The sequence below is a fragment of the Ranitomeya imitator genome, chromosome 7 (assembly GCF_032444005.1).
Source record: "Ranitomeya imitator isolate aRanImi1 chromosome 7, aRanImi1.pri, whole genome shotgun sequence".
Taxonomy (NCBI): domain Eukaryota; kingdom Metazoa; phylum Chordata; class Amphibia; order Anura; family Dendrobatidae; genus Ranitomeya; species Ranitomeya imitator.
Window position 1 is genome coordinate 136,594,975 of NC_091288.1, and position 26,068 is coordinate 136,621,042.

General features: G+C 42.5%; 1 protein-coding gene across 1 annotated transcript in view; it reads right to left on the reverse strand.

Moving 5' to 3' along the window:
* Positions 1 to 26,068, reverse strand: part of VPS16 (VPS16 core subunit of CORVET and HOPS complexes) — a 412,925-nt gene that overhangs the window by 285,486 nt on the left and 101,371 nt on the right. The window contains exons 5-6 of the mRNA XM_069733839.1: positions 10,696 to 10,840; positions 5,351 to 5,466 (exon numbers count right to left, since the gene is read on the reverse strand). Coding sequence (XP_069589940.1) covers positions 5,351 to 5,466; positions 10,696 to 10,840 — 261 coding nt within the window. The remainder of the gene's footprint in view (positions 1 to 5,350; positions 5,467 to 10,695; positions 10,841 to 26,068) is intronic.

The following is a 26,068-nucleotide window of genomic DNA, read 5'->3' on the forward strand; positions in this document are numbered from 1 at the left end:
TGCAGGGACCCAGTACTTAATTTAGGTCTTGACAGACCCCATATAAATGCTGCCGTCATACTAAGCATTTTTCTAAAAAAAATTTTAGGGACCCTTAGGCCGGGTTCACACTGTGTTAGCATCAGCCCGTTCAGCACATATGTCAACGGGCTGCTGTTAGCGCAAGTGCCGACGTTTAATAGTGCTAGTGCAGATAGAGGATCTGCTAGCTCTATCTGCGCTAGCAGTGATGGATCCGGAAACACTGCAGCTCGCGTCTCCGGGTCCGTCACTCAATGACTGTACATCCCTAGCGCACGCCCACTGTGCAGTCAATGGCAGCCTTAACGGACTACGTTACACCGCGCTTATGCCGCGGTGTAACGTAGTCCGTCTAACGGACTGCCAGGACGCAATGTGAACCCGGCCTTAATGATGTGTGTTCCAGCATAAATAAGCATTTAGTAAGAATTATTTTAATTAATCCAATTCTTCCCGAAACAGATAAGGGAAGTCGGGACCATATCCCAAACTTATTCCTCATCAGAACTTCCAAAGGGTATATATTATCTTTAATGTCTCTAATCGGATTTTGATTAATTATGATGCCTAACTATTTGAATTTTTGTACTACCTTTAAACCACATAGCACGGGTTCAGTTATGTTATCTATTAATGGCATGATCACAGACTTACTCCAGTTAATTTTAAGACCGGATAGTTCCCCAAAATAATTAATAAGATCAATTGCCCTTAGAAGAGATTGCTCTACTTTATCCAGAAAGAGCACTGGATCATCAGCATATAAACTGACCTTATCCACTCTAGAGTTGATATTGATTCCATCCACCAGAGGATCCTGTCTAATTGCAAGCGCAATTGGCTCGAATGCAAGAGCAAATAGCATTGGGGATAGTGGACAGCCCTGTCTAGTTCCCCTACCCAGGTCAAAATAATCCGACAAGCCATTAACAAGAATATTAGCTCTGGGCTTATCACAAAGTACTTCAATCCACTTGCAAAATTTGTCTGAGAAACCAAATTTCAGAAGAACACGTTGCAAAAACTTCCACTCCACTGAATCAAAAGCATTTGCAGTATCTGGAGAGGCCATCGCCCAAGGCTTCTCATACTTGTGTCCTATCTGAGTCAGAACCTGCACTCTTCTACTATTAGAGGAGGTGGATCTCCCCGGCATAAAGCCAGATTGATGTTCATGTACTATGTTAAGTATCACTGATTTCAGTCTGTTGGCTATTAGTTTAGTGAGTATTTTATAGTCTATATTGATCAGAGATATGGGGTGGTAAGGGCCACACTCCTCAACAGGTTTATCTGGCTTTGGTATTACCACTATGGTGGCATTATAAAAGGATTGGGGGAGTGAATGTCTTGCAAGTGCCTCAGAAAGGGTCTGCATCAGAACTGGCCCTATCTGATCCTGATATCAGAGATACCGAGATACAGGTAAAAGCGGGCTCCTGCTGAGCCGACACCGCATGTGATATGCGCGGTGATTCCGGCTAGTCTGCAGGGCCTGTGTGACGTAGTGACCCACATGACCGCTACTAGAGCCCGGTGATGTGTACGGAGTGCGATAGGGACCTCTATCCGCTTTTACTTGTATCTCGGTGAGTAAGGGCTGCCACCGGCCTGGGCAGCCACCTGCAGAAAGACTTACACATCTTGGACTACTACTACCGCCACACGACAGCTTAAAGCCAACTGGTCTTCATAGAAGCGGCAGGTAAGAGTCCTCTCTTTAGATTGCAGGTCAATAGACCTATACTAACTTAACTTTGCATTGTTTGGGACTATTTTTATTATGTTTGTTTTTATTATGGATTATATTTTTTACTATTAATTACCCAGTTCTATATTACTTGTGGATACCTATTTAGCGCTTCCAGTGGCTTTCTTCCAGCGCGATCCTGTATAAATCATTATATACACGTGTCATTACATCATTCAGCATGACCAGTTTGGCAGTGGGTCAGTAATGGCGTGGTGTGGCAATTCTTTGGAGGGCCACACAGCCCTCTATGTGCTCACCAGAGATAGCCTGACTGCCATTAGGTACAGAGATGAGATCCTCAGACTCCTTGTGAGACCATATGCTGGTGCGGTTGGCCCTGGGTTCCTCCTAATGCAGAACAATGCCAGACCTCATGTGGCTGGAGTGTGTCAGCAGTTCCTGCAAGATGAAGGCATTGAAGCTCTGGACTGGCTCCCCGTTCCCCAGACCCGAGTCCGATTGAACACATCTGGGACACCATGTCGTGCACCATCCACCAACATCACGTTGCACCACAGACTGTCCAGGAGTTGGCGGATGCTTTAGTCCAGGTCTGGGAGAAGATCCCTCAGGAGACCATCCGCCGCCTCATCAGGAGCATGCCCAGGGAGATCATACAGGCACGTGGAGGCCACAAACACCACTGAAGTTGGATCAGCCTGTAACTTCATTTTCCACTTTGATTTTGAGCATCATTCCAACTCCAGACCTCCATGGGATATTAGTTAAGATTTACGCTGATCATTTGTAGGTTTTATTGTTCTCAACACATTCCACTATGTAATGAATAAAGATTCACAACTGGAATATTTGATTTAATATCTAGGATGTGGGATTTTAGTGTTCCCTGTATTTTTTTGAGCAGTGTACATTATTTCTATTATTTAGGTGCATAAAGTGCTAGTACAAACAATTCATCATGTAAACAATTTTTGCTCTTATACAGTGTGTGCACAGACCTGGTGCATAAACATCACTTCTATCATTCAAAATGCTAGTGCATAACAAATACTGGCATGTCTATTCCATGAATATGCAACACTGGCATAGAGTGCATAAACTCACCTAAGGAGCAACAATTAGTGTCCGTTCATACAGTGGGATCACTTACCCATATTTCAACCTGTGTGACCAGCAATGTCTTCAGTCCCTGGGGCTGGCTGGTCACACAGGTTGAAATATAGTTAAAAAATTGGTGGACTCTATATTCTCTGAAGGATACGTATACGTTTGGAGTGTCCATTTGGGTTACTAATTAGGCCAATCTTAAAGGCGCCTGGCCATGTTAATTTACGAATTTCGTATATACGTATTTAATATATATATTTTATACATATATACATATATATTACCCAGAAGACGTAGCGGCCTCACGAGACCGCCAAGTCATCCGGGTAATTTCGCAATGCATCCTGGGATGGCGGCAGCCGCGCGCTACAAGGGGCCCTCGGATCCGAAGGTGAGTATGACATACGTGGCTGGGCAATATACTACGTGACTGGGCAATATACTACGTAGCTGGGCAATATACTACGTGACTGGGCAATATACTACGTGACTGGGCAATATACTACGTAGCTGTGCAATATACTACGTAGCTGTGCAATATACTACGTGGCTGTGCAATATACTACGTGGCTGGGCAATATACTACGTAGCTGGGCAATATACTACGTGACTGGGCAATATACTACGTAGCTGGGCAATATACTACGTGGCTGGGCAATATACTACGTGGCTGGGCAATATACTACGTGGCTGGGCAATATACTACGTGACTGGGCAATATACTACGTCGCTGTGCAATATACTACGTGGCTGGGCAATATACTACGTGGCTGGGCAATATACTACGTTGCTGGGCAATATACTACGTGGCTCTGTGCTGTGTACTACGTCACTGGGAAATATACTACGTGGCTGTGCAATATACTACGTGGCTGTGCAATATACTACGTGGCTGTGCAATATACTACGTGGCTGTGCAATATACTACGTGGCTGTGCAATATACTACGTAGCTGTGCAATATACTACGTGGCTGGGCAATATACTACGTGGCAGGGCAATATACTATGTTGCTGGGCAATATACTACGTGGCTGGGACATATACTACGTGGACATGCATATTCTAGAATACCCGATGCGTTAGAATCGGGCCACCATCTAGTACTTTATAACTGCAATCAGACTGAAGAAAGTGAATAGTGGGAATAAGTAAAAATGAAATGAAAAAAGGAAAAGGAGAGCCAGGTGTCAGCTGTGATATCAGCTGATCACCCAGGAGCGATTGAGTGCACAGCTTCTGTGTGCGTAATATCGTACTCAGTACGTCCAAGGTATTGAAGGAGTTAGAGACAGGATGGATCTTCAAGAAAATGTTGCTACATCAATAATCACTAATCAGAGCTTCCATCACCTAAAAGGGGAGTCACACTGTCTATTTAAACAGGAAATGTTTGGTACCAGCTTTATCCATGATTAAGAACTTATTTTTAGTCTGAAACGCGTAGGAATGATCGCATATTACTTGGGTGTACTGAGATGCTAATTTTTACCATGTTTTGGAATAACGTTTTTTAATTGTTTTAATAAAAGAAACGGCTGGAAACCCTTCTATTATTATTAGGCAATTGGCTACACCGGGCAGGAGTGGCATTTCTGTGACAAAGTTTCTTTTAAAGCGAAACTGTCACCAGGTTTGGCCGATATAAGATACGGCTACCGCCTTTCAGGGCTTATCTACAGCATTCTATAATGCTGTAGGTAAGCCCCCGATCCCACCTTAAAGAGAAGAAAAATAACTTATTATACTCACCTGCATGGCGGTCCGGTCCGATGGGTGCCGCAGATCCGGTGCCTCCTATCTTATGATCGCCGCCCTCCTGTTGCTTCATGGCTCCCGGGCATCGCGCTCCTGGGCAGGCGTACTTATCTGCCCTGTTGAGAGCAGAGGAAAGTACTGCAGTGCGCAGGGTGCCAGGAAAGGTCTGAGAGGTCCAGCACCTGCGCACTGCAGTACTTTGCTCTGCCCTCAACAGGGCAGATAAGTAGACATGCGCAGGAGCGCGATGCCGAGGAGCCATGAAGCAAGCAGGAGGGTAGGAATCATAAGAAGATGGGAGACGCCAGACACGGACATGCGATACCCATTGGACCGGACCGCCCCCTTGGGGAATATAATAATACTTATTTTTCTTATCTTTCAGGTCAGATCGGGGCTTACCTACAGCATTATAGATAAGCCCTGAAAGGCGATGGCTGTATCTTATATCGGCCAAATCTGGTGACAGGTTCGCTTGAGGCGTCAATCAGGGTGAGCTGGACCAGATCTGCTTAAAATAAAATAAAGCTTTCCTACGTACTGCCCCTTGACTAGGCTCACTAGCTGAAAAAAAAAGAAAGGATAAGCAAGATATTCAGCCCCGGGTTCTCTGTAGAATTTCTAATATACTGTTTGTTTCAAAATGACAGAAAATTTTGCAGACTGACAAGTTATGTGGGCAATTTTATCTGCATCTTTTAAATGTTTAAGGTTCACTAACGGCAATAATAACCTAAAATTGTTGTACTTACTATAACAGAAACAGCTGTATTATCCAAGAGGAACAACTCTTTGCCAATGGCTACTAAAATTAATGTCATTCTATCCTGTAGGAGAACTGTCCAACAAGAAGGTGGCACTTTAGTACCTGAAAAACATACAACACAGAAAAATTAATTACGCATTGGTTTATTTATCTGTGGTTTTGGAATTTTACAGTTCACCACCATTTACATCAGGCATTGTACACAATTATGCTCATATTCAAAAACACCTTATGGTCAAGTCACAGCAAGCAAAATACACTACAATATTCTTGTGGTTTAGGAGGAAATCAGAACTCTGAAAAAACTCCAGAAAACATAGGAACTCTTTATATATGGTGGTCCTGTCATCAGGTACAAAGATTTTGGATCACTTTATGTAATCAGTTACTCAGAATTGTTTGATCTGGTCCCACTTGGAGGCTTTGTTAAATAGATCAATACCACAAGCATATTCATAATCTTATATCAATTCTATTTCTTACAGCTAGGATAATACTATTGAAGGTGCCTGGAAGTCTCCCTAAATTACCGCAGTCTTGATAGAAATTGTAGCTCTTTTGCATCATTGTTAGCAATAAACTTTCAAATATCTTATTAGATTAGATTATTTGGTACCATTGCCCTTAACCCCTTCCCGCCGCGGCCCTTTTTCGTTTTTGCTTTTTTGTTTTTCGCTTCCCTCATTCCCAGAGCCATAACTTTTTTATTTTTCCGTCAATATGGTCATGTGAGGGCTTATTTTTTGCGTGACGAGATGCACTTTTGAACGACACCATTGGTTTTACCATGTCTTGTACTAGAAAACGGGAAAAAAATTCCAAGTGCGGTGAAATTGCAAAAAAGTGCAATCCCACACTTGCTTTTTGATTGGCTTTTTTGCTAGCTTCACTAAATGCTAAAACTGACCTGATATTATGATTCTCCATCAGGGTGGATAAAAATCTATGTTTTTTTTTTTAAATCGGATTTTTTTGATTTAAATCGGATTTTTTTGATTTAAATCGGATTTTTTTGATTTAAATCGGATTTTTTTCAATAAACTGCTTTTTGAGGAAAATATTTTACCATCCAAAGGTTCTTCCATCATGAGATAAAGCTGAGTTGTTTAACTCAGTAGAATAAAGGCTGTATATGTGTAACATTCACAATGCCATGCTCTTCCAGAGGTTTCTGTAGGATTAGTGGGCAGTTTCTCTCCTATATTATCACAGACGCTCGCTTTACTTACGCAGTTCTCAAAACTGAATTTGACTCCGCAGAGGTCCCAGCCTCTTCTTCACGGCAAAAATGTTACAACATGAACAGAGTTGAGAAAAAGACCTTAATCCTATTGTTCTACAAACCTATGAATACAGAATCAACCCCTTCAGTGCCAAGTCCAAGAAGTTAGACAATATGTTTCTGATTGCTCCTTCGCCTATTGGTAAGGCAGGCATGCGTGCAAAATGCAAACGATGCAACAAAGAGATGCAAGGCCTGGTGGCGCGAATGAGGCAACAACATCACCGCACTTCTCATGATGTTGCCTCATTCGCGCCATCAGGCCTTGCATCTCTTTGTTGCATCGTTTGCATTTTGCACGCATGCCTGCCTTACCGATAGGCGAAGGAGCTTCATTAAAATATTCCCAAACTGGGTCTCTTTACGGCCTGCTGCCATTATAAGGAAAGAATGTAATAAACCTCAAATCGTACACACAAACAGATCCAGACTTTTGTCTGTGGCTATGCTGCAGTATTGTGCTCAAAGTTTCACTTTCATTTTCTTGTCTGCTTGCCCTTCCTCCTCCTCACACTTAGATTCACATTCTTCTTCTGTTGTGCAGATCTATTCCACTCCAAACAATCAGAAACATATTGTCTAACTTCTTGGACTTGGCACTGAAGGGGTTGATTCTGTATTCATAGGTTTGTAGAACAATAGGATTAAGGTCTTTTTCTCAACTCTGTTCATGTTGTAACATTTTTGCTGTGAAGAAGAGGCTGGGACCTCTGCGGAGTCAAATTCAGTTAGGTAGAAACTTTGATTTAAATCACTGATTTAAATCAAGCCTTACTGACTAGTGAATTAAATCGTTTTTTAAATCGTGATTTAAATCAGTTAGATTTAAATCAAATCCACCCTGTTCTCCATCATAGACACCTAACATGTCTAGGTTATTTTTTATCTAAGTGGTGAAAGAAATTCTAAACTTTGCTTAAAAAAAAAAAAAAAGCGCAATTTTCCGATACCCGTAGCGTCTCCATTTTTCGTTATCTGGGGTCGGGTGAGGGCTTATTTTTTGCGTGCCGAGCTGACGTTTTTAATTATACCACGTTTGTGCAGATACGTTCTTTTGATTGCCCGTTATTGCATTTTAATGCAATGTTGTGGCGACCCAAAAAAACGTAATTCTCGCGTTTTTAATTTTTTTCTCGCTACGCCGTTTAGCGATCAGGCTTTTTTTATTGATAGATCGGGCGATTCTGAACGTGGCGATACCAAATATGTGTAGGTTTGATTTTTTTTTTTTTTTTATTGTTTTATTTTGGCTGGGGCGAAAGGGGGGGTGATTTAAACTTTTATATATTTTTTTCATATTTTTAAAAACTTTTTTTTTTTTTTTCTACTTTTGCCATGCCTCAATAGCCTCCATGGGAAGCTAGAAGCTGGCATAGCCTGATCGGCTCTGCTACATAGCAGCGATCATCAGATCGCTGCTATGTAGCTGAAATGCAGGCTTGCTATGAGCGCCGACCACAGGGGGCGCTCACAGCAGGCCGGCATCAGTAACCATAGAGGTCTCAAGGACCTCTATGGTTACCATCCTGATGCATCGCCGATCATGTGACTGGGGTCGGTGATGCGCTCATTTCCGGCCGCGCGGCCGGAAGCGCCGGTTAAATGCAGCGGTCAGCTTTGACAGTAGCATTTAACAGGTTAAAAGCGGCGGGTGAACCGCGATTTCACCCACCGCTATTGCGCGCACATGTCAGCTGTACAAAACAGCTGACATGTCGCGACTTTGATGTGGGCTCACCGCCGGAGCCCACATCAAAGCAGGGGACCCGACATGTGCCGTACTTGTACGAGGCATGTCGGGAAGGGGTTAAACTGAATGACTTGGGTCAAAGGTTTGGGATATCCTTCCACAAGCTTCTCCCATTAGTTGTTCAGAATTTCCGCCCATTCGTCCTGACAAAACTGGTGCAACTGATCCAGGTTTGTAGGTCACATTGCTCGCACCTGACTTTTCAGCTTTAACCATATATTTTCAATCGGATTGAGATCAAGGCTTTATGATGGCCAGTCCAAAACATTGACTTTGCTATCCTTAAGCCACTTTGTTACAATTTTGGCAGTATGCTTCGGGTCATTGTCCATTTGGAAGACCCATTTCCGCCCAAGTTTTAACTTCCTGGCTGATGTCTTGAGATGTTGCTTCAGTATTGCCACTTTTCTCATGATGCCATCTATATTGTGAAGCGTGCCAGTCCCTCCTGCAGCAAAACAACCCCACAACATAATGCTGCCAACCCCGTGTTTCACAGGGTGGTGTTCTTAGGCTTCCAAGCTTCTCCCTTTTTCCTCCAAAAGTAACAATGGTCATTATGCCCAAAAAGTTCAGTTTTAATTTCATCAGACCACAGGACATGTCTCCAAACATTAAGGTCTGTGTTCCTGTGTGCATTTGCAAACACTATTCTGTATTTTTAATGTTTATTTTGGAATAATGGCTTCTTCCTGGCAGAGTTGTCCTTCAGCCCATGTTAATATAGTACTCGTTTCACTGTGGATATTGACACAATCTTACAAGCTGCCGCCAATATCTTCACAAGGTCTTTTGCTTTTGTCCTTGGGTTGATTTGCACATGTCGGACCAAAGCACGTTCATCTCTTAGACACAGAACCCATCTGCTTCCTGAGCGGTATGATGGCTGGACATTCCCATCTTGTTTGTACTTGCATATAATTGTTTGTATAGATGAACTAGGCACCTTCAGGTATCTTGAAATTGTACCCAAGGATGAGCCCGACTTGTGCAAGTCCACATTTATCTTCCTGATATCTTTACTGATTTCTTTAAACTTTCCCATGATGCTACACAAAGAAGCAATGTGTTTCAGGTGTGCATTAAAATACATCCGCAGATGTGTCTCTAAGTAACTCAGAAGTTGCAAAAAAAAAATCACAATCAGAAGCTTCAAAAACACATTGCTCATCATATGGGCAGTCCAGAATTGTTTAAAGGCATAGTAATCTTAGTGTATGTAAACTTTTGATTTAGCAATAAGAAATTAAAATGCCTTAAAACATTCTCGCTCTCTCTCTCTCTCATTATTCCGGCATTTGGCAAAGATTAATAATTATGGTACTCCTAATTGACCTAAAATAGGAAAGGTTTATTATGATTTCCTTAGGAAAACACAGCACTTCTGGAATTCTGGTGGTGCACAAGCAGGAAAACCAAATCCGTCAACTGTGATATAGAAATACTTGGCACTTATATGGGTGTATTCAAGAACTTATTTATTGAATGAAGAAATTCCAGAAAAATAAGACGTTTCGGTCAATACCGGACCTTCATCAGTCATCTGGATAGAGAAGATCCCAGTATTTTGACATCGCTGTATTCTGATTTCATTTCAGATATTGAGAAAAACAAGCATATGTGTTTTTATATAGTGTATTTAAATTTCTAGTTTCAACTGTACCTATATGTTTTTCAGTAAGGCTGTTATATTATTTGGGTCACAGAATCTCACCTCTTCTTTTCTATTACGTTACGTTTAGTTTCTCAATGTCAACCAATGAACTGTATATATTATATTTATTTTTACCTCTAATTTGCAATATCTTATTGAATTATACAGTTATATGTTGCTACTTTGATTGTTATAGTAAAAAATGTTGAAACAGAGGCCTTTCATACAGCCAAATCAGATCTCATGCATGCTTTGCACTGAGGAGAGGCAACGCCACGAAACAAATGTGTGTGCAAATAAAATTAAAGCAAAAAGAGAATTTTATTCTAAGTCATATGGCGAGGCTTGCTTGATATTGACTTATAAGATTGCTATTTCCAGTTGGTGGCAATAGAGTTCAAGTTCTCTTCTTCTCTTAAGAGACCATTTCCCCACTTAACTAAACAGAGCAGCATTGCCTATCAGTCTCCTTACACTGGCATGTCACTCTCCATGAGGAGAGACATTATCCTTTAGACCCCAAACAGGAACATAGAAACGCCAATTAGATGTTGGCCTTGCTTTGCACTGCTGCAAGACTACAGTGCTAACAATATTTTAAAAGTAATACATTAAGTGCCTGAAGTAAGCTGTAAAGTGCATTACCTGGTATATCTGGCATTCTGCGTAATTTTACTTCTTCAATATTTGAAGCAATGGTGAACTTAAGCGCTCCAGTTAAAATTGCAATGCCAGTTCTGTATTCGGAATGAAATACCTGAGCTTCCTGAACTTGGTTTTGCTTAACTTCCTAAAAAAAGAGATGATCCAAAAAAGGTTAAATTAACAATTACATTACAATGCAAATATTGCATACATAAAATACAATCTTATAATAAAGATATTGTTTTCTCTTCTAAGTCTTTTACTGCTGTGGTCATGTGTGTAGATGGCACATAGTCGCTGCAGCCAAACGAAGACCTGCAGGAGAAACACTGGAACAGGGTTGCTTTAACAAGTATTTCTTATATTAGAGAATTTCTGCAGATAATTTTAACCTGATTGATTGAAGGTGTTAAGAATAAATTTGGAAATGTACTCATCATACGGCGGCCGTCTTTTTACGCGTGCATAAAAGCGTAGTTGACCACAGTTTTGTGCACCTCTGAAAAGAAGTACCTGCTTAACAGAGGCCAGATGGAGTCCAGAGTAACTCTGCTGCTTCATGATATTGAATGGATCAATTGGGGGTTTCATTTGTCACGTCACTGAGATTTAGATGGAAACCCCAAAGTGAGCGCTCAAGGAAGAGGGCTGGATAAAGCTGATCCTAAATGTTATGTAAAATGTTCCAAATAAAAGCTTCAACTCAATCCACAAAAACAGCAAGTACCCAGTCAGGTCTGTCTTCTTTCAGTGGAAATATAGGGCGCTTCTGTTACTGGTAGTACAAAAGTTTTGGAAAAGCGAACTGGCCCCTCGCCCTGCAAAAGAAATTCAGCAAATTCTGCACTCCCAAATCCAAATGCGCCCCACCTCCTTTCCGAGCCCCAGTGTGTGTAAACAACATTACGCGCCCACATGTTTATTGAGGAGAGCCCGCCTTATTTATGGGCGAGTGTCTCCAGAAGCAAGAGCTGGTTATAATGTACTGTTCACTTCAACATAGTGGTCACTACAATGGCAGTTTGCAATTTTCACGCCGCAACATCCACTGCTGCTTGTTTCTGGAAAACACAAGTGGAGTCAAAATCATCATCACTACACCTGTAGATACGTAATTTCCTAAAGGGTTATAATTTCCAAACTGGAGTCACTTGAGGGGAAGACGATTCCACTTTTCTAGCACTTCGGGGCTTTGTTTCCATATATGAAGTCCACAAACTATTCTAGGAAAATCTGAGCTCCAAATAGCGCTCCGTCCATCCTGAGTCTCGCCATGGGGCTAAGCAAAACTGTACAGCCATATATAAGGTATTTCTACACTCAGCAGAAATAGGGGGAAAAATGTTGATGCCATTTATCCATTTTCCAGTATGAAAAGGTAAATAAGTTCTATGAGTGGTCTAGTTTTCAAAATGGGGTCACTTCTGGGGGGTTGGAGAGCGGGGGTTCCACTGTTTAGGCACATCAGAGGCTCTGCAAACATGACATGGTACCTGCTATCTAATCCATCAATTTTTCAGCACCAAAAGTCAAATGGTCCTCCTTCCCTTGTGAGTCCTTCCATGCGCCCAAATAGTAGTTTTCACCACATATGGGGTATCTAGTGAGGAGAAACTGCACAACAAATTGTATAGTCCATTTTCTCTTGTTACCCTTTTGAAAATGCTAAATTTGGGGCTAAATCAATCTTTTGGCAGGAAAAAGTAAAGTTTTCATTTTTTCCTTCTACATTGCTTTAGTTCTAGTGACGCCTCTAAAGGGTTAATAAACTACTTGAATGGGGTTTTGAGCACTTTGAGGCGTGTAGTTTTTAACCACTTTATCAACTTAGTAATAATAATCTTTATTTATATAGCGCTAACATATTCCGCAGCGCTTTACAGTTAAATAGTTTCAAACACGAGTCATAAGTAACAGCGTTGAGAATAATTTAATGGTTCCCGCCGCGACCCTTTTTCGTTTTTGTGTTTTCGATTTTCGCTCCCCTCCTTCCCAGAGCCATAACTTTTTTATTTTTCCGTCAATATGGTCATGTGAGGGCTTATTTTTTGCGGGACGAGTTGTACTTTTGAACGATACCATTGGTTTTACCATGTCTTCTACCAGAAAGCAGAAAAAAAATCCAAGTGCGGTGAAATTGCAAAAAAAAGTTCAATCCCATACTTGTTTTTTTGCTAGCTTCACTAAATGCGGATCTGATATTATGATTCTCCAGGTCATTACGAGTTCATAGACACCTAACATGTCTAGGTTATTTTTTATCTAAGTGGTGAAAAAAATTCTAAACTTTGCTTTTACAAAAAAAAAAAAACACCATTTTCCGATACCCGTAGCGTCTCAATTTTTCGTGATCTGGGGTCGGATAAGGGCTTATTTTTTGCGTGCCGAGCTGACGTTTTTAATGATACCACTTTTGTGCAGATATGTTCTTTTGATCGCCCGTTATTGCATTTTAATGCAAAGTCGCGGCGACCAAAAAAAGTAATTCTGGCGTTTCAATTTTTTTGGCGCTACGCCCGTTTAGTTAATGCTTTTTATATTGATAGATCGAGCGATTCTGAACGTGGCAATAACAAATATGTGTAGGTTTGATTTTTTTTTTTTTATTATTATTTTGGATGGGGCGAAAGGGGGGTGATTTAAACTTTTATATATTTTTTTCATATTTTTTAAAAAAATTTTTGTTACTTTTGCCATGTTTCAATAACCTCCGTGGGAGGCTAGAAACTGGCATAGCCAGATCGCTGCTATGTAGCTGAAATGCAGGCTTGCTATGAGCGCAGACCACAGGGGGGTGCTCAAAGCAGGCCGGCATCAGTAACCATAGAGGTCTCAAGGACCTCTATGGTTACCATCCTGATACATCGCCGACCCCCGATCCCATGTGACGGTGGTCGGCGATGCGCTCATTTTCGGCTGCGCGGCCGGAAGCGCCAGTTAAATGCCGCTGTCAGCGTTTGACAGCGGCATTTAACAGGTTAATAGCGGCGGGTGAACCGTGATTTCATCCGCCGCTATTGCGCGCACATGTCAGCTGTACGAAACAGCTGACATGTCGCGACTTTGATGTGGGCTCACCGCCGGAGCCCACATCAAAGCAGGGGACCCGACATGCGCCGTACTAATACGGGGCATGTCGGGAAGGGGTTAAAGGAAGATAAAACAACCCTGCTCGTGAGAGCTTACAATCTACAATGAGATGGGGGAGATACAAAGTACAGGGGTGTATTTACAATGTTGTATTTACAGTGAAGGTCCAGCCATCTTCAGGAGGTGGGGGATAGGTGGAGATCGTGAATGGGTTACACACGCACACTTACACATAAAATGACTGATTAGAGAATGTCATAGGCCGCTCTGAACAAATGTGTTTTGAGGGAGCGCATAAAATTGTGCAAGTTGTGGTTGGTCCTAATTTCTTGGGGCAGAGCATTCCAGGGGATTGGAGCAACGAGGGAGAAGTCTTGGAGTCGGGAGTGGAAGGTACGGATTACCACAGAGGTTAGTCGAAAGTCGTTTGCAGAGCTCAGTGGTTGGTTAGGCCGATAGACAGAAATGAGGGAGGAGATGTAAGGGGGTGCCGCACTGTTGAGAGCTTTGTGGGTGAGAACAAGTACTTTGAATTGGATTCTATAATGAATGGGCAGCCAGTGTAACGACTGGCGAAGAGTGGACGTGTCCGAGTAACGATTAGCAAGGTGGATGACCCTGGCTTCTGCATAAAGGATGGACTGAGGAGGGGAAAGTCAAGTAAAGGGGAGGCCAATTAATACAGTGTTACAGTAGTCCAGGAGGGAGTGGATCAGGGCGACAGTGAGGATTTTTGTTGTTTCCATGGTGAGAAAAGAGCAGATTGTAGAGATGTTCTTTAGGTGTAAGAGGCAAGAGCGGGCAAGAGATTGTATATGGGAGGTGAAGGAGAGATTGGTGTCAAGCATAACACCCAGACAGTGTGCCTGCTGCCGGGCGTTATTATGGTGCCACCCACAGAGAGGGAAATGTCATATTTAGGAAGGTTAGTAGACGGCGGGAGTAGAAGAAGTTCGGTTTTGGAAAGGTTGAGTTCCAGATAGAGAGTGGACATGATGTTGGACACTGCAGACAGACAGTCAATGGCGTTCTGTAGTACAGCGGGGGTAAGGTCAGGGGATGACGTGTATAGTTGTGTGTCATCAGCATAAAGATGGTACTATTTTTTTTTTAATCCCCTTTTTGCACCACATCCGTGAGTGCATTCTACAGCACTCGAGCGCTGGTTGGTGACAAACATCACTTAATGTCCTCTGGTTGTTGTGGGGGGCTTTTGCGAAAAAATAAAAATAAATCATTCAGATTAGTTAAAGGACTAGATTAGTTAGGGACAGTGAAAATATACTGTATTAGTCATCTACTACAGTATTTTTTTTACTGAAATGAGAGTGTTAGCAAAGGGAAAAAAAATCATCCGTTTGTCCTACAGCCGTCGAGCGCTTATCACTGATGCACATCAGTGATCAACCTCTGGTTGTTGCTTTTTTCCTTTCTAAATAAAAAAAAAGTTTACACCAAGCACACATGCATGAATAAAACTTGGTAGTTTACACAAACATGACTTACATTAAAAAAAGTTCCACTTGTCCAAACCTGGTATTCAGTGGAGGAGGCATACGCCTTCCTTACCTTCAACACAGACCGTGAGGGAGAGGATCCCACCATCCTTTATTTTTCCCCCTCCTCCTCAAGTGATACTGAACTGCCACGCAGATGTCCCAGGATAGAAACAGAACCGTCCACCCACCATTGCTGACCCCCTATGGAACTCCCCCCCCGGAAGATTCTGAGCCACCAATTACTGATTTTGTGGCACAATCAGGAATTAAGTTTGACACCAGCCTCACCAAAATGGACGTTCTTTTGTAAGCCTTATGGTGGGCCAGACAAATTTGTACGCCAAGCAACTTTTGGCAGAAAACCCACTTCATCATTTTCTAACTGGACACCTGCAGACGAAGTAGAAATGATTACGATTTGGGGCCTGGTCCTTCACATGGGGATACTGAAGAAGCCATAAATTTGACAATATGGGAGTGTTGACATAGTCCCCTGTTCTGCATGGCCAAGACCCATAAATGTTTTGAGGCCATCAAAAATTGTTGCATTACAATGATCATGCATGGTGGCCTCCCCGAGATGACCCCAATTTTGACCGCCTTTTCAAAGTTTGGCCTGTGATCGAGCACTTCAACAATTTTGCTGAGGCTTACGTACCCCAAAGGGACAGCTGCGTGGATGAGGCCAAAATCCATTTCATGGGGAGGCTCAAATTCCAACAGTACTTGCCCAGCAAGAGGGCAGGCACAGAATTAAGCAGTACAAACTGTGTGAGAGTACCTCAGGTTACAGCCAAAAGTTTAGGGTTTATGAAGGGAAGGACTCCCAGACTAAACTCATTGAATGCCCCCTTGTCCCGAGAGTGGGTAGGAAAATTTTAAGGGATTTGGTGCACGCACTGCTGAATCAAGGTTATCAGCTTTACATTGTAACTTTTATACCAACATCCCCATTCTTGAAATCCCTCTGTGTGTGAGCTACAGCAGCCTGCGGTACTGTCCACAAAAATCAGAGAGGCCTCCCTAAAATGTTAATGGGCAGCTGCTCAGAAAGGGTGAGAGCAGAGCCCAATGTAGCGACAACATGATGATGGTCAAGTACAAGAGGGATGACCTTCTCTTGACCACAATACTTGGTGACGGCATAACCCCCCAGCAGTGTATAAGGTACCTATACACAGGTCCACAAACCACACTGTGTACTGGGGTACAACAAGTACAAGAGGGGATTTGATCTCTGATCAAGTCCTCCAGCCTTACAGTGCCATAAGAAAGTCCAAGGTGTGGTAACAGAAGCTAGCTGTGCACATCATACAGAAGGCATTGCAAATTGTTGTGCTATCACAATGTGCAGGCCAGAACGTACCGTTCTTACCTTCAGTTCCAGGAGGTAGTGATCAAGGCCCTAATCGTTGGAGATCAGGAAAAAGCGGGCCCATTTTACAGCTCTACGTTATAAACGTCTGTGAGGTACTTCGAGGTTCAAAGTGCTCACCGCACATTAGATTAAGTTCCTTGAGGGGTCTAGTTTCCAAAATGGGGTCACTTGGGGGTTTCAACTGTTTACACACATCAGGGGTTCTGCCTCCCAAAATCAGAATAGAAAGCGATCAAGAAGATGTCATGTACCCAAAAAAGGTAACCAAAAAAACATCAACTTATCCCTGAAAAAACAAGCCCTCACACGACTCTGTGGGTATAAATATGGAAAAGTTATAGCTCTCAAAATATGATGATGCAAAAACTAGTTTTTAGTGCATGACAGCAGCAAAAAAATAAAATAAATAAATTTGGTATTGCTGAAATGGCACTGACCTGAAGAATTAAGTCTTCTAATCACCTATACCGCAGGAGGATCAGCGTAAAAAATAAACCAATTCTTGACCTGCTGTTGATTTGTTCATTCTGCATCCCAAAAATTACAGAAATGTTCAGCGCACATTTATCCTGCTCTCTGCGCTGGGGTTTCTTTGTTAATCTGTTAAATACATAATTCCAAAAAAATTATATAGATTCGCTAAAATGAGGCAGATGGAGACAGTTTGGACGTTGTCTAGCCTATGATCCGGCAGTAACCGTCTTTTTAGGCGTGCATAAAACTGCGGTCAGCCACAGTTTTATGCACCTATGAAAAGAAAGACACTGCTAAACAGATGCCAGACAGAGCCCAGAGTAAATCTGCTGCCTCATTATAGTGAATGGATCCCTCGGGGGTTTCATCTGAATCACATCATTCGGAGTTTTATATGGAAACTCCAATGTAAGTGCTCAGCCTGGAGCGCAAGATAAATGTGATCCAAAATGTTCAGAAACTTTTTTCTTGGAATATCCTAAGGAGGCACTTCACTGGAGTGACCTGAATAAGCAAACAATCCATCAAAATCTGCAACATTTAACTTTGATAACTTAAGCTATTTGACACAGCACCTGATTGACTGTTGGAGTCATAACCTTTACTAAGTAATCCATGGCCCAGTGGAAATATGTATCCTATTATCCTAATATAGCAGGCTCCCAAGAAATGTTTATTTTTCTTATTCTAGGTTGTTTGATTGCTCTATATATGGCTACAGGATGGACTGGTGCCTTCCTCAATCTAGTTTAAATGGATGGATTTGTATTTTCATGTTTATATGTTCTTTTGAGGTTTGTGTCTTTAACCCCTTCATGACCCAGCCTATTTTGACCTTAATGACCTGGCCGTTTTTTGCAATTCTGACCAGTGTCCCTTTATGAGGTAATAACTCAGGAACGCTTCAACGGATCCTAGCGGTTCTGAGATTGTTTTTTCGTGACATAATGGGCTTCATGTTAGGGGTAAATTTAGGTCAATAAATTCTGCGTTTATTTGTGATAAAAATGGAAATTTGGCGAAAATTTTGAAAATTTCGCAATTTTCACATTTTGAATTTTTATTCTGTTAAACCAAAGAGTTATGTGACACAAAATAGTTAATAAATAACATTTCCCACATGTATACTTTACATCAGCACAATTTTGGAAACAAAATTTTTTTTTTGCTAGGAAGTTATAAGGGTTGAAATTTGACCAGCAATTTCTCATTTTTACAACGAAATTTACAAAACCATTATTTTTTAGGGACCACCTCACATTTGAAGTCAGTTTGAGGGGTCTACATGGCTGAAAATACCCAAAAGTGACACCATTCTAAAAACTGCACCCCTCAAGGTGCTCAAAACCACATTCAAGAAGTTTATTAACCCTTCAGGTGCTTCATAGCAGCAGAAGCAACATGGAAGGAAAAAATGAACATTTAACTTTTTAGTCACAAAAATGATTTTTTAGCAACAATTTTTTTTATTTTCCCAATGGTAAAAGGAGAAACTGAACCACAAAAGTTGTTGTCCAATTTGTCCTGAGTACGCTGATACCTCATATGTGGGGGTAAACCACTGTTTGGGCGCACGGCAAGGCTTGGAAGGGAAGGAGCGCCATTTGACTTTCTGAATGAAAAATTGGCTCCACTCTTTAGGCCGGCTTCACACTTGCGAGTTTTACGGACGTAAGAGCGCAGAAACTACGTCCGTAAAACTCGCAAAAAATACGGCACAATTATTCTCTATGCCCCTGCTCCTATCTGCCGTATTTTACTGATCAGTATTATATGGCTTTCTACGGCCGTACAAAATCGCAGCATGCTGCGTTTGTCACCGTACTGCGCAAGAAATACGCCAATGAAAGTCTATGGAAGCGTGAAAAATACGGATTACACACGGACAAGCAGTGTGACTTGCGAGAAATACGCAGCGCTGTTCGAGAGAGAAGCCGGTAATTCAGTGCGGTGTACAGTAAAATCACACTGACAGCTTACAGTCCAATAGGTAGAATAAATGTGTACACATAGAATAGGTATATATATATATATATATATATATATATATATATATATATATATATATGTCAGTGAGACACATATATGTATATATATTAATATTTATTCCAGCGCTATACAGCTTGAAAGCCGGTAATTCAATTACCGGCTTTTTCTTTCTCCTTCCTAAACCCGACATGATTTGAGACATGGTTTACATACAGTAAACCATGTCTTCTCTCCATTTTTTTTGCAGATTCCACACTACTAATGTCAGTAGTGTGTATCTGCAAAATTTGGCCGTTCTAGCTCTTAAAATAAAGGGTTAAATGGCGGAAAAAATTGGCGTGGGCTCCCGCGCAATATTCTCCGCCAGAGTAGTAAAGCCAGTGACTGAGGGCAGATATTAATAGCCTGGAGAGGGTCCATGGTTATTGGCCCCCCCCCGGCTAAAAACATCTGCCCCCAGCCACCCCAGAAAAGGCACATCTGGAAGATGCGCCTATTCTGGCACTTGGCCACTCTTCCCATTCCCGTGTAGCGGTGGGATATGGGGTAATGAAGGGTTAATGCCACCTTGCTATTGTAAGGTGACATTAAGCCAAATTAATAATGGAGAGGCGTCAATTATGACACCTATCCATTATTAATCCAATTGTATGAAAGGGTTAAATAAAACACAAACACATTATTTAAAATTATTTTAATGAAATAAAAACAATGGTTGTTGGAGTATTTTATTTTACGCCCAATCCAGTCACTGAAGACCCTCGTTCTGTGAGTAAAAAAACATAATAAACCAACAATATACTTACCCTCCGCAGATCTGTAACGTCCAACGATGTAAATCCTTCTGAAGGGGTTAAAACATTTTGCAGCAAGGAGTTCCGCTAATGCAGGCTGCTCCTTGCAGCAAAACCCCGGGGAATGAGGCTAAATATAGATCAATGATCTATATTTAGCTTCATTTGCGGTGAGGCGCCCTCTGCTGGCTGTTCATAGATCGTGGGAACTTACCTAGAAAGCTCCCAGGCTTGGGAAGAGAGTGGCCAAGTGCCAAAATAGGCGCATCTTACAGATGTGCCTTTTCTGGGGTGGCTGGGGGCAGATATTTTTAGCCAGGGGGGGGGGGCCAATAACCGTGGACCCTCTCCAGGCTATTAATATCTGCCCTCAGTCACTGGCTTTACTACTCTGGCGGAGAAAATTGCGCGGGAGCCCACGCCAATTTTTTCCGCCATTTAACCCTTTATTTTAAGAGCTAGAACGGCCAAATTTTGCAGATACACACTACTGACATTAGTAGTGTGGAATCTGCAAAAAAAATGGAGAGAAGACATGGTTTACTGTATGTAAACCATGTCTCAAATCATGTCGGGTTTAGGAAGGAGAAAGAAAAAGCCGGTAATTGAATTACCGGCTTTCAAGCTGTATAGCGCTGGAATAAATATTAATATATATACATATCTGTGTCTACTGACATATATATATATATATATATATATATATATATATATATATATATATATATATATATATACACACAGTATACATATATATTTTTTTCTTTTTGGGACACATGGATCACTTCTATAGCGGTATGTTGGTGTTGCAAGCCTGCGAGAAAACCACGCAGTACGGATGCCATACGGATTACATACGGACGATGCCATGCGCAAAAAACGCTGACACACCCTGCCTACGGAGGAGCTACGGACCACTATTTTCGGGACTTTTCAGCGTATTACGGCCGTAATATACGGACCGTATTTTCATACACTGAGTGTGAAGCCGGCCTTAGCGGACACCATGTCACGTTTGGAGAGCCCCCGTGTGCCTAAAAATTGGAGCTCCCCCACAAGTGACCCCATTTTGGAAACTAGACCCCTAAAGGAACTTCTCTAGATGCATATTGAGCACTTTAAACCCCCAGGTGCTTCACAGAAGTTCATAACGCAGAGCCATGAAAATAAAAAATAATTTTTCTTTCCTCAAAAATGATTTTTTAGCCTGGAATTTCCTATTTTGCCAAGGGTAATAGGAGAAATTGGACGCCAAGTGTTGTTGTCCAGTTTGTCCTGAGTACGCCGATACCCCATATGTGGGGGTAAACCACTGTTTGGGTGCACGGCAGGGCTTGGAAGGGAAGGCACGCTATTTGGCTTTTTAAATGGAAAATTAGCTCCAATCATTAGCGGACACCATGTCACGTTTGGAGAGCCCCTGTGTGCCTAAACATTGGAGATCCCCCACAAATGACCCCATTTTGGAAACTAGACCCCTAAAGGAACTTATCTAGATGCATATTGAGCACTTTAAACCCCCAGGTGCTTCACAGAAGTTTATAACGCAGAGCCATGAAAATAAAAAATAATTTTTCTTTCCTCAAAAATGATTTTTTAGCCTGGAATTTCCTATTTTGCCAAGGGTAATAGGAGAAATTGGACCCCAAAAGTTGTTGTCCAGTTTCTCCTGAGTACGCTGATACCCCATATGTGGGGGTAAACTACTGTTTGGGCACATGCCGGGGCTCGAAAGTGAAGTAGTGATGTTTTGAAATGCAGACTTTGATGGAATGCTCTGCGGTTTAGCACTGCGGATTTATCAAATCCGCTGTGGAAAAATCCGCAGAGGACCAGAATACGTGTGCACATACCGAAACCCTAACCCTAGTTCTAACCCTAACCCTAGTTCTAACCCCAACCTTAGTGGAAAAAAAAAATTTTTTTCTTTATTTTATTATTGTCCCTACCTATGGGAGTTACAAAGGGGGAAGTCATTTAATATTTTTTTTTATTTTGATCACTGTGATAAAACCTATCACAGTGATCAAAATGCACATTGGAATGAATCTGCCGGCCGGCAGATTCGGCGGGCGCACTGCGCATGCGCCCGCCATTTTGGAAGATGGCGGCGCCCATGGAGAAGACGGACGGACCCCAGGAGGATCGGTAAGTATGATGGGGTGGGGGAGAAGCACGGGGGGGTGGATCGGAGCACGGGGGGTGGATCGGAGCGCGGGGGGTGGATCGGAGCACGGGGTGGATCGGAGCACGGGGCGGTGGATCGGAGCACGGGGGTGGATCGGAGCATGGGGGGTGGATCGGAGCACGGGGGTGGGATTGGAGCACGGGGGTGGGATTGGAGCACGGGGGAGTGGACAGGAGGACAGAGGGGACCGGAGCAGTGTACAGGACCGATCGGAGGACTGGGGGGGGGAAATCGGTGGCGGTGGGCAGACCAGTGTTTCCAGCCATGGCCGATGATATTGCAGCATCGGCCATGGCTGGATTGTAATATTTCACCAGTTTTAATAGGTGAAATATTACAAATCGCTCTGATTGGCTGTTGAAAGTGAAACTGCCAATCAGAGCGATCGTAGCCACGGGATGGTGAAGCCACCCCCCCTGGACTGAACTACCACTCCCCCTGTCCCTGCAGATCGGGTGAAATTGGAGTTAAACCTTTCACCGGATCTGCAGGGACGCGATCTTTCCATGACACCACATAGGCGTCATGGGTCGGATTGGCACCGACTTTCATGACGCCTAGGTGGCGGCATGGGTCGAGAAGGGGTTAAAATATGTTGCCCGTTTCTGCAACTAGTACTGGAAATAATTATTTTGTGGTTATAGTGGTGAGCTAATATAAGCTGGAAAGTGAAAAATGTGATAACGTGTATCTTACCCGTATTTTTCATCTCCTACAGTGCCTTGCGAAAGTATTCGGCTCCCTGAAACTTTTCAACGTTTTTCCCACATATCATGCTTCAAACAAAGATACCAAATGAAAATTTTTGGTGAAGAATCGATAACAAGTGGAACACAATTGTGAAGTTGAACGAAATTTATTGGATATTTTACATTTTTGTGGAAATTAAAAAACTGAAAAGTGTGGCGTGCAATATTATTCGTCCCCTTTACTTTCAGTGCAGCAAACTCACTCCAGAAGTTCATTGTGGATCTCTGAATGATCCAATGTTGTCCTAAATGCCTAATGATGATAAATATAATCCACCTATGTTTAATCAAGTCTCTGTATAAATGTACCTGCTCTGTGATAGTTTCAGGGTTCTGTTTGAAGCACAGAGAGCATCATGAAGACCAAGGAACACAACAGGCAGGTCCGTGATTCTGTTGTGGAGAAGTTTAAAGCCGGATATGGATACAAAATTATTTCCAAAACTTTAAACATCCCAAGAAGCACTGTGCAAGCAATCATATTGAAATGGAAGGAGTATCATACCACTGCAAATCTACAAAGACCCGGCCATCCCTCTAAACTTTCAACTCAAACAAGGAGAAGACTGATCAGAGATTCAGCCAAGAGGCCCATAATCACTCTGGATGAACTGCAGAGATCTACAGCTGAGGTGCGACAGTCTGTCCATAGAACAACAATCAGTCGTACAGTGCACAAATCTGGCCTTTATGGAAGAGTGGCAAGAAGAAATCCATTTCTCAAAGATATCCATAAAAGGTGTTATTTAAAGTTTGCAACAAGCCACCTGGGAGACACACCAAACATGTGGAAGAATGTGCTCTGGTCAGATGAAACCAAAATGGAACTTTTTGGCAACAATGCCAAACGATATGTTTGACGTAAAGGCAACACAGATAATCACCCTGAACACACCATCCCCACTGTCCAACATGGTGGTGGCAGCATCATGGTTTGGGCCCGCTTTTCTTCAGCAGGGACAGGGAAGATGGTTAAAATTGATGGGAAGATAGATGGAGCCAAATACAGGATGATTCTTGAAGAAAACCTTTTGGAGTCTGCAAAAGACCTGAGACTGGGATGGAGATTTGTCTTCCAACAAGACAATGGTTCCAAACAAAGAAAATCTACAATGGAATGGTTCACAAATAAACGTATCCAGGTGTTAGAATGGCCAAGTCAAAGTCCAGACCTCAATCCAATCGAGAATTTGTGGAAAGAGCTGAAAACTGCTGTTCACAAAAGATCTCCATCAAATCTCACCGAGCTCGTGCTGTTTGCCAAGGAAGAATGGGCAAGAATTTCAGTCTAAAACTGACAGATACATACCCCAAGCGACTTGCAGATGTAATCGCAGCAAAAGGTGGCGCAACAAAGTATTAAGTTAAAGGGGCCGAACAATATTGCACGCCCCATGTTGTGAAATATATGTGTGTAGGGACATATGTCTAGTGTTATATGTGTGACTAGTGATAATGTAACATCTGTTCTAAAGGCAAGTCGCACCTAGGTGTTAATAGGTACTTCATTGGGACTAGTAGAAATTCTGTCTCCATATCTCACAAGGGGGTCTAGCTAGGGCCGAGTAGAAAAGCAACATTTGGCACCTCTGAGGTCTTGGAGGGGAGCTGCTAAATTGCGGCCTGAGGTGATGTATTCCTGGGAACCTGGTCACAAGTGTCTCAAGAGGAAAATAAGGGTACCATCTCACAGTGGCACTTTGGTCGCTACGACGGCACGATCCGTGATGTTCCAGTGATATACTTACGATCTCGCTGTGTCTGACACGCTACTGCGATCAGGGACCCCGCTGAGAATCGTACGTCGTAGCAGATCGTTTGAAACTTTCTTTCGTCGTCAAGTGTCCCGCTGTGGCGGCATGATCGCATCGTGTAACAAAGGTGTGCACGATATTCTCCACCTCCTCTGCTGATTCTACATCGCAAATACGTCATGAAATTATCGCTCCAGCGCCGTGCATTGCGAAGTGTGACCGCAGTCTACGACGCTGGAGCGATAATGGAGCGACCCTGGAGTGTCACGGATCGTGCCGTCGTAGCGACCAAAGTGCCACTGTGAGACGGTACCTTAATATATATTCATTAGTGGAGCGGCCGTGGCCCAATCAAACAGACCGCAATTATGATATTAACCTGGGAGGCCGGTCTAGAAACCTGACATCAGACCAAAGTTATAAATTTAGGCTGCAGACAGAGAAATGTGTTCACATGTGAGGGCTGCCTGAGAAGCTGATGTGTTCCACCAACTCCATCCACTCCCCCTCAGGGAGCAGAAAGCAAACTACCAGTTAGATGATTTCTGTAAGTTTTCTCCTGTTTATTTTGACACTGTTTTGCATAAGTTGTATATCTTTTATTATCGTATTTTTATACCTTTTTCTTATTGTAAGCATTGAACTTTTTGCTATTAAAGTATAAAACTTTAACAAGTTGAACCTTGAATGTTCTAAAGAATCCATAGCCTAAAGGTGTGTGAGCCTTGGTGATAGACATATTTTTATTAGTATTATGGTTAGTTCTGGGACTCATCGCCCGTGTATTAGATGAGTGGTGGCAGCGCGTATGAGCTGGTGCGTGGCCTGGGTCGGTGTGTGATTTATGCTCCCGTTACAGCATAGGACAGAGGTTGAATGCTGGACTGAGAGTGAGGAGATAGATTAACCCTGCAGGTACAACCCCAAGTCACGTGTGAGAGCAGGCACGTGACGAATAAGTGACACCACTTTTCAGTTTTTGATTTTCCACAAAAATTTTAAATAACCAATAAATTTTGTTCAACTTCACAATTGTATTACACTTGTTGATTCTTCACCAAAAATTTACATTTGGTATCTTTATGTTTGAAGCACGATATGTGGGAAAAGGTTGAAAAGTTCAAAGGAGCCGAATACTTTCATAAGGCACTGTAGAAGACAATATATAATGGCTAGTAAGATAAAATTCCTTTCCTGGAACACCAGAGGTTTGGGGGACTCCTCAAAGAGAGCTGCAGTTATGGAATGCATCCGGGACCTCCTGCCAGAAGTATTGTGTCTACAGGAGACATTCTGAAAAGAACTGCAGCTGTAAGGACAGACAGCATACCTGTTTTTGTCTGTTCTTGCCCATAGTTCTGTTGGATTCTGCCCTTACCCAAAATGGAGTGGCTGGCTTCATGGGGGTCATCTTGTTTCCTGTTTGATACTCCTTGTTTCCTGTCTGCTGCATATATA